Below are 12,175 nucleotides of genomic sequence, written 5' to 3' on the forward strand. Positions count from 1 at the left end.
TATTGACCCAAAGAGTCAACAGCCTTCTTGGGCTGAACCTGGCTGACTTTACTTCTGTAAGAGGGTGGAGGCTGTTTGGAATGTGATGACAATTATTCCTTAGTCTCTGGGAGAAGGATGGGAGGAACAATCTGTGCTGTAAAATTTGTGGTCTTCTACAGAGAAGGAAATGGGAAGAAGTTTTCTGTTGTAATCTGCTTTAGCCATACAACTATGTACAAGGGCAACTACGTACATTGTCAGTGGTTTCTCTCTCCCACCTCTACTTCATGTTGCATTCCTCTTCCTGCTGCTGGGTAGAGAGATTGGACTTCATTCCTAAATATCCCAAAGTGCTGTGAGGATAGGGGAGCATATTCTTTATTTCCAGTGGAAGGAACGCTTTTTGGAGGCAGGTTGGGGTTGGGGAGTGCAAAGTAGCCTGGTTTTAACTTAGCATTGATATACATATGCACACAAACACACGCACAATTCCCAAGGTCTTAACTTGAAATGCTTAGTTCTGCTTCCCATGCATGCACATATCTGGAAGCAATTCCAACCCAAAACAGTAGGACTTAACTTGTGAGTAACAGGATTGTACTGTTAGTGTACCCATGGTGGTTTGGAAACCTTGAAGGTGGAAGGAAACGCTTCGCAATTCCTTGTAATCCTTTTGGTGGCAGGGGAAGAATATGCACTTTTTAAAATAAAAAAGTCTCTAGATATAAAATAGTGCAGACTTGGTTATCCACCCTCCTTCTAATATGTGTGCAGCACTTTTTTTAAAAAAATGGTTTTATGGAAGAAGAAGAAACCCATTCCTGCCTTACCCCGCTTTCTCGTTGAACAACATTGGCCTTGCATTTTCTTAAAAAGCTGCATCACTATTTTATTTCTCTTTGCCAGCTGGGCTGCGGTTTGTATATGTGCTCGGTGTGTCAACAGAGCATTCACTGGGTTAGTCATTTCTGGACCAGTGTTGGGTCACTTGGGACGAGCAGGGCTAGGATTATACCCTCTCTTCACAGCAATGCCAATTGTGGGGCCTTCTACAGATGAGAGCACTGAGTGAGAAATAAAGTGCATGCTGGATGAAAGGCTTAACTGAATCGCTTTCAGCCTATTGTTAGTCTAGGGGAGCTTAGAGGGGATAAGAGGGTAGCAGGCTGCTTTGAAATTTACTTGAACAAGTGAATAGGAGCTCCCCATAAAGCCGGGCATGAAAGGAGCCTGGCTGTTTTTTCCTGCCATAACAATAGCCAGTACAGGCTGTGAGGAGCAAGGGAAGCTTGCCTGATTAAACTGCTGGGAGCTTCAAGATATGGGGAGTGGGGGTGTTGTGGAGGTGGTGGTGGTGCTGAGGCCGGAGGGGGGCGGGGAGCCAACCTGGATTTCAATAGGGCCCAGAATGGTTATATGGCTTTAGAGAGCAACCTGCAAAAACTCAAGGCATTTAACCAGTTCCTGCTGAAAACTGATCCCAAACTCCCCCTTCCCAACCCTCTCGAAGCCTTTGGAAAGGTTTGAATTTCCTGTGGTGTTGTCTCCAAACGACTGAGGAGTGTGTGTGTGTTTGTGTGTGTGTGTGTGTGTGTGTGTGTGTGAGAGAGAGAGAGAGAGAGAGAGAGAGAGAGAGAGAGAGAGAGAGGAGGAAAGTGGGACACACACTTTTTCCAGCTCTGTGGCGTCTCAGTGTTGTAAACTCCTAGAAGCAGAGCACGCTGATAGGCTTCAACAGCTGTTACAAGCTGCGGTAACGCTAGCACGTGTGCCAAGTTGTTTTTGTGTTTGAATTTCCTTCCCTGCCATGGGTGTATGAAAGAGAAACTTGAGCAAAAGGGAGGAAAGCGGGGAGGGCGGCGTGTTCCCGCTCAAGCCGCCTTCTTTTCTTTTCTTTTTGCTTTTGGAGGGGAGCGACGTTGGGAGAAAAGTGAAATCAGCTGCTGTTGTGGTTCATTTGTCACCTTTGATGATGTAGGGGCATGGTTTCATCGCACTTTTCCTGTAGCTTCCATGCCAACAAATTTGTGCAGCAATGCACCACTCCACTGTGTGCGTGCGTGTGTGCAATGGCTTTGGTGGGGTGCAAATCAGACAACAGAACCCACAGACATCTGAAAAGCCGGTATGATCTGGTCTCTTGTTTTCATGGTGGCCCCCAGGTGGCATTCCCAGCAAAGAAAATGCACACAATCCCTCTCCCCCCTTTTCCTGAACTTACATTTAACCCAAAGGATCAATGTTGTGTTTTTGTTTAATCTGCCCCTTTTTGGTGTTAGCCACAAAGCACCCAGGCAAATTCACATTTCCATTTCTTGATTGGAGGGAAGGGGTGAGGGAGGGAGGGAGAGACGAAAGGGGGACTTTTTATTATTTGGTTATATCTTATTTATGGATTTACTTTGGACACAGGGGAATACTGCTGAGCAAACTTCAAATATTACCTTATCTTACAAACCAGGCTTTTGATGTTGGCAAGATCAGAGGCTCCGTTTCAGAGCCATTGCCAAATGAAGATGGGAGTGAATGCATATGCGCACAGAGTCTGATATTTCAAAAGAAGCAGTGAAACTACATTCAGGTTAGGTCAGGCACATCTAAGTCAAAAGGCTAAGATAATTGGCTCAGCTTAAATGGCAGCTGACTGGAAAGAAGACTTCAAAACTAGTGTTTCCCCAGAAACAGATTGGCTTAGTACCAGACTGGTTAGCTAAAATGTTTATAATTAAACTGTGCTATTCAGTGCCTAAAACTATGCTGTTCTTCAGCCCAGAGTTGGATTTAAAACACATGCACACCAGGAAATCTAGCACAAATACTGTGCTTCTGGAGAAGGGAAGGGGGTTGGATTAACATGGACATCAGAAGTTGTATCTTTTTCCCCGTTTTTCTTTTTAGGCAGCAGTATTAATTGTGTGCCGGTTTTGGATAGCATTTTATCCTAAAACACTTTAAAATGTTTTCAGTTTTGTCGAGATGCATTCAGTTAGTGACCTTTGGTTTTTGTTGTTGTTGGCTTAGAGTTGTGCCCAATGTTGGTCCTACTCTGAGCAGGCTTACTGAAATTAACAAACATAGCTAGCTTAGGTTTGCTAATTTCAATGGGTCTACTCTAATTTCAATGGGTCCACTTGGTTGGCAACAGCCCTTAGATATGTTTTTTCTGTATCAGCTCTGGGTTCTGCTAATCTTCTAAGGAACTAGCATGGTATCTATGAGGTGATGCTGTTTTAGCCTCACACCAACTCCTACAATATATTTTATCCTGATAAATTGAGACTTACCCAGATGAGCTTCATGGCAGGGCAGGACCTCGCTCATTCAGGTCCAACACTTCTGTGCCATTCTGACTCAGCTTGTAAAAATGCTTTGCACCTTCTCTTTTTCTGTGATCTTGCAGCTACCTTATGAGGTGCAGCCGCCATTGTTCTCGTTTTTTTTAGATGGCAGACAGGCAGGCAGGCAGGCAGGCAGAAACTTGGCTAAGCCCACCCTGTGAACCTTTGGCTGAAACAGGGCTTGAGCCAAAAATAAAAGTCAAGAATTCTCTCCCTTGTAACCTCACTTGATCTTCTTGGCTACCCTTGTTAGACTTGAAATTCAAGCACCAGCTGCCCGTCTTTTCTGTATTTAATGCATTATGTATTCTTACTTTCCTTCAATGCCCTTTTATTTTAAATACTGTACCCAAGAACCGGAGTTTAGGAAGCTTGTTGCAAGCCCTCATTACGATTCTCAGTTCTGTTTCTCAGGGCTGTTCAGTAACGCCACCCTTCTTTTTAAAATGAGATTCGCCAGCCCTTTCTATTTAATTGTAATTAACATCTCCCACCCCCCACCCCCCGCAACCAAGATAGCTGCTTGTTTGAGTGAGCCAATTAAGAGGACACCCTCATTTACCCAAATTGTGGTGTTAGGGAGCACTCAAAACATTCGGGCTAATCGGGGAGGCCTCAATGAATAGGAGAAGAGTGTCACATGGACACTTAAACTGTCGCTGTGCATCATGGTGGACTCGTAGTGAATGTGTATTGGTAAGTTTCCATTTAGAGGACTTTCCCTTATCACAGGGAAGATGCTCCCTAAATGAGACAAAATAAAGCCAAGTAAGAAAATGCCCAACTGTGGAATGTCAAGCTTTTGGTGTTTCTATCCTCAGAATCTATTTAATAAAGCATCACATAGGGAGAAAAGGCAGTTAGTGGAAGGGAAAGCATTACGTTTCCATGTTTCCCCTGGCTCACCATTCCACCCCACCAGGTAGCATTCAGTAACAACTGGACATATGATGCTTTATACCAGGCACCCCCAAACTCCAGATGTTTTGGAACTACAACTCCCATCATCCCTGACCACTGATCCTGTTAGCTAGGGATGATGGGAGTTGTAGTCCCAAAACATTTGGAGGACCAAGTTTGCCTATGCCTGCTTTATACAGAGTGAAGCCCAGATTGGCAGCAGCTCTTCATGGCTTCAGAGCTGCTGCCTGAGATCATTTAAATGGAGTTGCGAAGGACTAAACACAGGACCTCATACAGGCAGGCCGCATGATTTTGTATGGATCCCCATGCACTGCTCATTATTTGACTTTGCTTGTGCTGCAACACTGCTAGGACTACCCAGTCCTATCCATACAAGTGGCTCTCATTCATCCCTTGTCTACTATTCCTCTGTCAGGCTGTAGTGCAGGAGTGAGGAACCTGCGGGGGCCACCAGATGTCGCTGGCCTGCAACTCCCATCATCCCCAGTCACTGGCCATGTTGGCTGGGGGCTGTTGGGAGATGGGAGTCCCAACAGCATCTCCACGGGCCACAGGTTTGCCACCTCTTGCTCCTTTAGATGGCAAGTTCTTTCTTGCAAAGAGATCTGCCTCTGTGTGAAACTCTGTTGATATGGAGCATGGGTCATTCTTGACTGAAGCTTTGGGGGTATGCAATTGCATCTAAACAGTATGTATTTGGTAAAACAGCCTCCCCACCTGCCTCTGCCTTGATGGAGTTGCCACATTCAATACACTTGACAGTTCTATGCTGTCCTCTCTCTCTGGATGCAGAAACGCTCATAGTGTCCAAAAACTGCTAGGATGCTTTTGCCTTCAAAGAGCTAAACTTTGCATCTCCTCCCCCTTGGGATACTTGGAATGGGATCCTAGCCTGTCTTAGATTTATGGCTGGCATTTCATTTCTGCATCCACTGGAGCTTAAGTGAAGACATAAGAGGTGTTTGCGCGATGCTTCTTTCTTGGTTGTCCAGCAGCTTTCTTGGCAGAACCTAAAGAACAAATGTAGCAAACTGGGAAGGGAGAACAAACTTCCTCCTGGTTGATGGTGCAGCTGTCTCTTACTTGAGCAAGCCATGCGAATTGTTTTTGCGACATGCTGTTTCGTCTGTCCAAATGTTGCATATGTATTTTTGCTGTATGCCAAGTAATTCCAGTCCAAGTTGACGAGAAAAATCCTAATAGTGTGATCTTTTACTTGTCTGCTCAGAAGTAAGCTCTGTGGAGTTCACTGGGGCTTCCTCCCATTGCAGTCCTACAAAGGATCCAAAGGTCAAACTCTGTTTGACTCCAAGACTTGGAGCAGGAGTAATCAGAATGGGATCCTCCAGAGGGTGTTGGATTACAACTCCCAGCAGCCTCAGCTACCGTGGCCAAAGGCCAGAGATGATGGGAGCTGTGATCCAACAACATCTGGAGGACGCCATGTTGACTGCCTCTGGCTTAGAATCTAAGCAAACCACACCAAAGTTCAGCATTAGCAAAGAAGGGAGCCTGTACCTACTCTAGTAGCAGACATAAGCCACACGTTTCAGGGTCAGATAAAGTGAAGAGGCTGGCTTTTTCACAAACCCATGCATCACTGCTAGAGAATCAGAATAGGAACACACCACCTTACAATGCACATTTTTCTCACCAGCCTTAGAAGCATACACCTCAGCTCTTGAAACCTGAATGAGAGCGCTCCTATACAGCAATCTTTCCTAACCATGTGCCCATAGATACTGTTGAACTACAACCCTCATCGTCCTTGACCTTTGGCCATGCTGCCTGGGGATCACAGAGGCTGCGTTGTAGCAGCGTCAGGGAATGTAAGGTTGGGGAAGGTTGTTCTACAGCCTGGATAACCACCTCCAGATGACGGGCCAGATCCTGGATTTACCCACCCACAGTGGGCAGGGCTGCCCACCTATCCATCACTTGATGTCACCATGATTCCAGGTAACCCATTTATCCTTTGCAACATGGCTTGAGATCAAGCTATGCTGCAAAGGAAGATCCAGGTTGACCCAAGTCCGTGTTGATCAGTGACCTCAAGCCCTGCTTTCGGCAGGGGTTGGTTAATTTCCTGCATTCCCCATTATGGCTATTTATTTACTTGTTCCATGTTTGAATCACTCCCCTTGAGGCACCTCAAAGCGATTTCTCCACCAGGACTTCTGCAGCACAGCCAAATCCTGGTGTCTGCTAGTCCCTCTTGGTTGCTGTGTCCATGCCTGATATGGTGTCTGGTGTGGGGCTTGTTGCTCATGGTTTGGGGAAAATGCCTTGCAGGGCCTAATTGGGGTGGAGACTTCCCACCACCTGCTCTACAGCTTCATCAACATCAGTGGAGAAAGCCGTGGAGGAATTTCAAAATGATGCCATTGCCTGTTCACAAAGTGCTGTGTCAAGAGGGTGGCAATCCAGGATGTCAAACCATGGTATGAAGCTGACTTGAAAACCACAATTGTGTTCGCTGTCTGCTTGTTTGGCAAACTGCAGATTTGGGCACTGTTGTGCCACTCAAGAGGCTTCTACTGTGTGGAAATGGGAGTGACAAAGCCGAGGGCTGAGCAGGTGGGGAAGCAGACAAGTAACTGTAAACTGTGGTTTGCCTGGCTTCCATTTGGAAGCTCCCAACTATGGTTAGCACAAACTATTTGGGTGCCATCTTTATTTCCTCCATTTCTTGGAAGGTGGCGGCAGATGAAATTGCACAAATGTTAAAAATGCTCCACTGACCACAGGGAACACCAGCCAAGATTGAATGCAAACAATGCATAATGCTTTAGAAAGGTGTTTGGCCGCTGGCCATGGCAAGTCTCCACACCTTTGCTGTCCAGATGACACTGCTAAGGAGGTGCTTTCTGGCAGTTGTGTAAGACTGTAGTTGGAACTTCTTATGTGTGGAAGCAGCCTCTTTTGGACTCTTCAAGAATTCTGGCCTCTGTAGATTAAAGCTGACACTTAAATTGCTTCCAGAAAACAACATGTAGCCAATGCAAATGTTGGAATTGTAATGTTCCATGAGCACCTCATCCACCCAGTCAGGAAGCAGGTTGTTTCATTCCACACCAGCTGAAGATTCCAGTCGCTCAAGAAGTAGCCCCATGGAATTACTTTATTCAGATTTTTTTTTTTTGCTTTTTGCTTTTGGGGAGGCCAAAAGGAACGGACGTCCACTCTCCCCAATGAAACTATTTTCACCAGATGTGAATCTTCAGAAAGAATTTTGAGAGTTCCGAATGAAAAGCCACATTTAAAAGCTCCACAGCCCACAATAATTTGGTGAACAAACCTCATGCCTATGTGGAAGTGGGCGAATGAGCAATGACTTGGGGGTTGGTTTTTTTCTTTCACCCAGCAAACCCACAATTGCTGATTTGGATGGACTGTGCAGCTTTCATACAACCCAGCATGTATTTGCTTTATAGCTGTTTGGTACAGCGTCCAGTATTCGTCCACAGAGCCATTCATATTTACACATCTGTTGGGAGCAAATGCTTTGTGTACGTGAAAAGGTTGTTTCCTCTTCCGGGAAGCAGGGGTGCCAGAATTATTTAAATGAATGCAAATTTGAAATTGTCCATTAATGACTGTTAAGGCTGAGTAGAAGAAACAAATTGCTTGAACTATCTAGTCAGCCTAGATAAAGCTATCTAGAGGAAACCCCTAGTGACTGATCAGTTATTACTATCTACAAGTAAAATTTGGAGAGGTGGATCACATCCCTGTCTAGAAATATTTATTTATTTATTCCCCGCAATGGACTGTGGGGTGATGCAGGGGCTGTTAAATATTTGGGAAACTGAGCATCCTGTTTGTTTGGAGCTGGTGTTGTTCTGCAGGGCCGGTGCAAATTCTGGCAAATGCTTTTATCTGAAGCTCTGTAGTAAATAAAGGATGCCTTCACAGCAAGTCTGCATGTTCTTTCTCCTTGTCAGACAAAACAGATCTTTCCACAAATATTAGGCCTGATCTGTGTAATATGTGTGCCATTTGGAAAGCCCTTGTCTGCGCTCCATGTATCCCTGGTTGTGTTTTCTGCAGCTATGGCATGCGTTGGCCCATTTTGTGGTTCAGGTGTCCAGGACATCCATTGCTCATGTGCAGTTGTCAATATATGAACGGCCCAGCCTAGCGCAGATGGAAAGTGCATTGAAATGGGACTGGACATGCATGGAAAGCTTTGCTGGGAAATGGAGAACCTATGGCCCTCTAGATCAGTGTTTCCCAACCTTGTGCCTCCAGCTGTTTTTGGACTACAATTCCCATCATCCCTTGCCACTGGTCTTGCTAGTCAGGGATGATGGGAGTTGTAGTTCAAAAACAGCTGGAGGCACAAGGTTGGGAAACACTGCTCTAGATGATCCCAGGCTACGAGTCCCATCATCCTTAGCTGTTGACCTTGCTAGGTGGGGACTGATGGGAGCTCAAGTCCAACAACAACAAAATTTGGGCTGGCGACCAGTGCACTGTTTTTTTCTTGAAGTGTAATTGTGTTCAGCAGGACATACTATTCATAGAGCCATAGAATTACAGAGTTGGAAGGGACTATGAGGGTCATCTAGTCCAACCCTCTGTAACAGAGGAATCTTTTGCCCAGTGTGGGGCTCAAACCCACTACCCCGAGATTAAGAATCTCATGCTCTATTGACTGAGCTTAAAAAGGTTTGTGTGTTGGAACACCCTTAAAGAAAGCACCTATCTAGGGTTGCCATATTTCAAGAAGTGAAATCCCCCCAAAATGAAGTTTTTAAGCTATTCCTTAGGAAATTCACCCCCCCCCAAATCAACAGTTCCCATATGCATTTTCCCAGTCATTTTGACCAATTTTCAAAAAAATTCGCTCAAATGGCATTCTGGATGGCAGCCCTAATTTACGTATGGCAGCTTTCATTTATACTAACACTCATGTAGTATGTAGTCTCAATGACTTTTGGAATAATAGGCTCTACAATAAAGATTATAGAGAAAGGCAACCATGGCTCATCCTTTGGATTTAGGCTAACAGTAATGCATGCACAAAAGCAGGCGATATCCCTATCACAGCAGCAAACACAAAATTTGGCTAATATGCACACATTTTAAAAAGGTGTGTGTGTGTGTGTGTGTGTGTGTGTGTGTGTGTCTGGGTTCCCTGATTGATCAGGGTTCCTAGGTGCACACACAGGTGTTTAAAGACACCTGTATATTATACAGGCTTTCCTTCTTAAATGACAGAGCAAAGATGGGGAGACCAGTGGCTCTCTAGATGATCTTGAAGGAGTCCCCCTCCCATCATCCCTGACTATTGGCCAGCTGTCTGGAGCTGATGGGAGTTGGAGTCTAACAACATCTGGAAGGCCACTGGTTCCCCATCCCTGGGCTAGAGCCATGAAAGTCACAGTGAAGGCATGCAGTGGGTGAAAAGAGACCTTCCAAGGATGTCCCTCAGACATGGAGCAAGCCTAGCTTTGCAACTGAAGTGCCAGGTGGGCCTGTCTAGGAAAAGAATTCTGACTTAGTCATCTGTCTCTCATTGATTGTGCCAAGTTGCATGTTGCAGTCTTCATGACGAGCCAGCCAGTCAGACCAGGCATAGCCAGCTTGTGCTTCAGATCTGCAGAACTACACCAAATGCTAAGCCTGAGATTGATCCTGGAGCAGAAACATTCATTCAGGCTCAAGGCAGTAAGGAAATTACAGAGTGGCCCTATTGCTCTGAAATGTTGCATGTCTTCATCCTAAGTTACACATACACACACAAACACAGAGGGGCAAACACAGGCTGTTCACATTCACAGGTTCAGCCCACATTGGGACTTACAGATCCCACCACTGGAAATTTCCACAATTCCTGCTTTCCATATTACAAAAGGAGTAGGGACAAAAGCCATACCACTCTACCAAACAGCAGCTGTTCTTCCTGTTTTCAGTGCGCCATATGTAACAAGACCTCAGTTAGATGTGGTATGCTGGCAGGCAAAACCATATTCCAGTTTGCAATATGCCTTTTTTATTCCTGTTTGTATCCTAATTTACATGCATATACAGACACCGAAATGAGCAAACTCAGTAAAGAAATTATCAAGAGGGGGAGGCGTAGTAACCAGATTGCAGAAGTTAGGAAGTAGAACATATTGTCATTTTGCCCTGCAGGGTTGTTTTTGTTTTTGCACATAGAGATTTCTTTAGGCATAAGCTCTCTGCAACTTGGGGCCTGGAGTTCTGAAGAAACACTTGCTTTTTGTATAGACCTGCTCATTTGCTAAGATAATTGGAGCAGGCTTTTCTGGTGGAGCTACTGCTAGTTGAGGCACAGGGTGTGACAACCCAACGGAGGGCCTTTTCTGTGTTGGCTCTTGGTTTCAGGAACTTCCTCTTCTCTAAAATGAGGTAGATGCCAACCGTGATGAACTTTTATGCAGGCCTTCCTGTTTATTCTGGCATTTGCTGGCTACTAATTCTAAGCTCAGAATAATATACATTGCTAGTTATGGAGGATGTAATTTGTCCGTGGTTTCTAATGTTTTAACATGTATCTGTTTGTACTGGAATGAATAAATATGCCATCATTCTGATTTTATCTGTACGATGTGTTGTTAGCCAGTCTAGGGTCCTTCAAGAGGAAAGGCAGAATATAAGAATTGTTGTTGTTGTTGTTAGGCGACTTCCAACATATATAAAAACATAATATTCTATGAACCACTCAAATATTATTCAGTTGATGAGCAGTATATATAAACTCTTAAAGTAAATAAAAGAATAAATATTTTTCAGCGAAGTTTGACTGTGGAAGAGGAAGAAACCGTTTTGACTGCAACACATGACTAGTTATCTCAAGGCCCAGCTCCAAGTTTGTGTAGGCCTGTGGGCAAAAGACAGCAGATTGGTCAAATACTCAGCCCATCAACCTGCCTCTCTGTTCTACAACCACCTACAAGAATCTCTGAAGTAGGGCTGTCAAATTATCTTTTCTTAAATGAGTGAAGGAGGTGGAGTTTCAGGGCTAGAGTTTGAGCCAGTCCTATTTAAGCACCCTTTTTGTTGTTGTTAGGCAGCGGGAGATGCTTCCATGTTTGTTTCATTGCATCTTAGCTGAGTACCTTGTTTGAAAAATAACAATTTGTATCCCTTTACTTCTAGTGATGGGATCCCTCCATACAGACTCGGGAGCAAAAAGCAACTCCAGCGGGAAATACATCGGAGTGTCAAGGCCAACGGTCAAGTTTCTCTACCTCACTTTCCAGTAAGTACTTGAGTTTGTTCAGGCGATAGAGAGAACCCATCAAGACTTACTTGCCCTAAAAGTGTGCTAAGCAAAACTGGGAAGAGAGAAGCCCCTAGAAATGGCAGTCTACCAAAATGCAAACACAACACGCTGGCTAATAACTGTTAGTAAATATATAATCGGCATGATGTCATTCAAAATATATGAATAAGCCACTTCAAAACTGTGTGTGTGTGTGTGTATAAAATACAACACATCTCACAAAATATACAAGTAACTGCAACTTGTTACATGTATCAGAGTCAAACAAAGATCACTTCATCAGCAGCTACATTATCCAGTGATACCCACTAGTATGATCTTCACTAGTATGTATATTTCATTGATAATTATTCGCTGATAAAGACTTTATTCTGAAACAGTTGAACTATTCTGAATGCACTGTCCTTTCCAGACTTTTGTGAGACGTCTTCCTTTGAGAGACGGTTTGGCGTTCCTCGCTATTCATTGGTTGTTTGAATCTTTGTTTGACTCTGATATATATAACAACTTGCACTTACTTGTATATTTTGCGAGATGTGTTGTATTAGATAGATTGATCGATCGATCGATCGATCGATAGTTTTGAAGTCGCTTATTTATATATTTTGAATGACATCATGCCGATTATATATTTACAAACAGTTATTAGCCAGCGTCTTGCATTTGCATTTTTGTA

The 12,175-nt window shown here is 44.3% G+C and overlaps 1 protein-coding gene across 3 annotated transcripts in view; it reads left to right on the forward strand.

Annotated features, from left to right (window-relative positions):
* AXIN2 (axin 2) overlaps positions 1-12,175 on the forward strand; it is a 48,491-nt gene that overhangs the window by 13,066 nt on the left and 23,250 nt on the right. For all 3 annotated transcript variants that reach the window (XM_081849589.1, XM_081849591.1, XM_081849590.1), the window contains exon 4: positions 11,373-11,475. In XM_081849589.1, the coding sequence (XP_081705715.1) occupies positions 11,373-11,475 (103 nt within the window). The remainder of the gene's footprint in view (positions 1-11,372; positions 11,476-12,175) is intronic.

The sequence above is a fragment of the Podarcis erhardii genome (genome assembly GCF_964252035.2).
Source record: "Podarcis erhardii genome assembly, chromosome: 2".
NCBI lineage: Eukaryota > Metazoa > Chordata > Lepidosauria > Squamata > Lacertidae > Podarcis > Podarcis erhardii.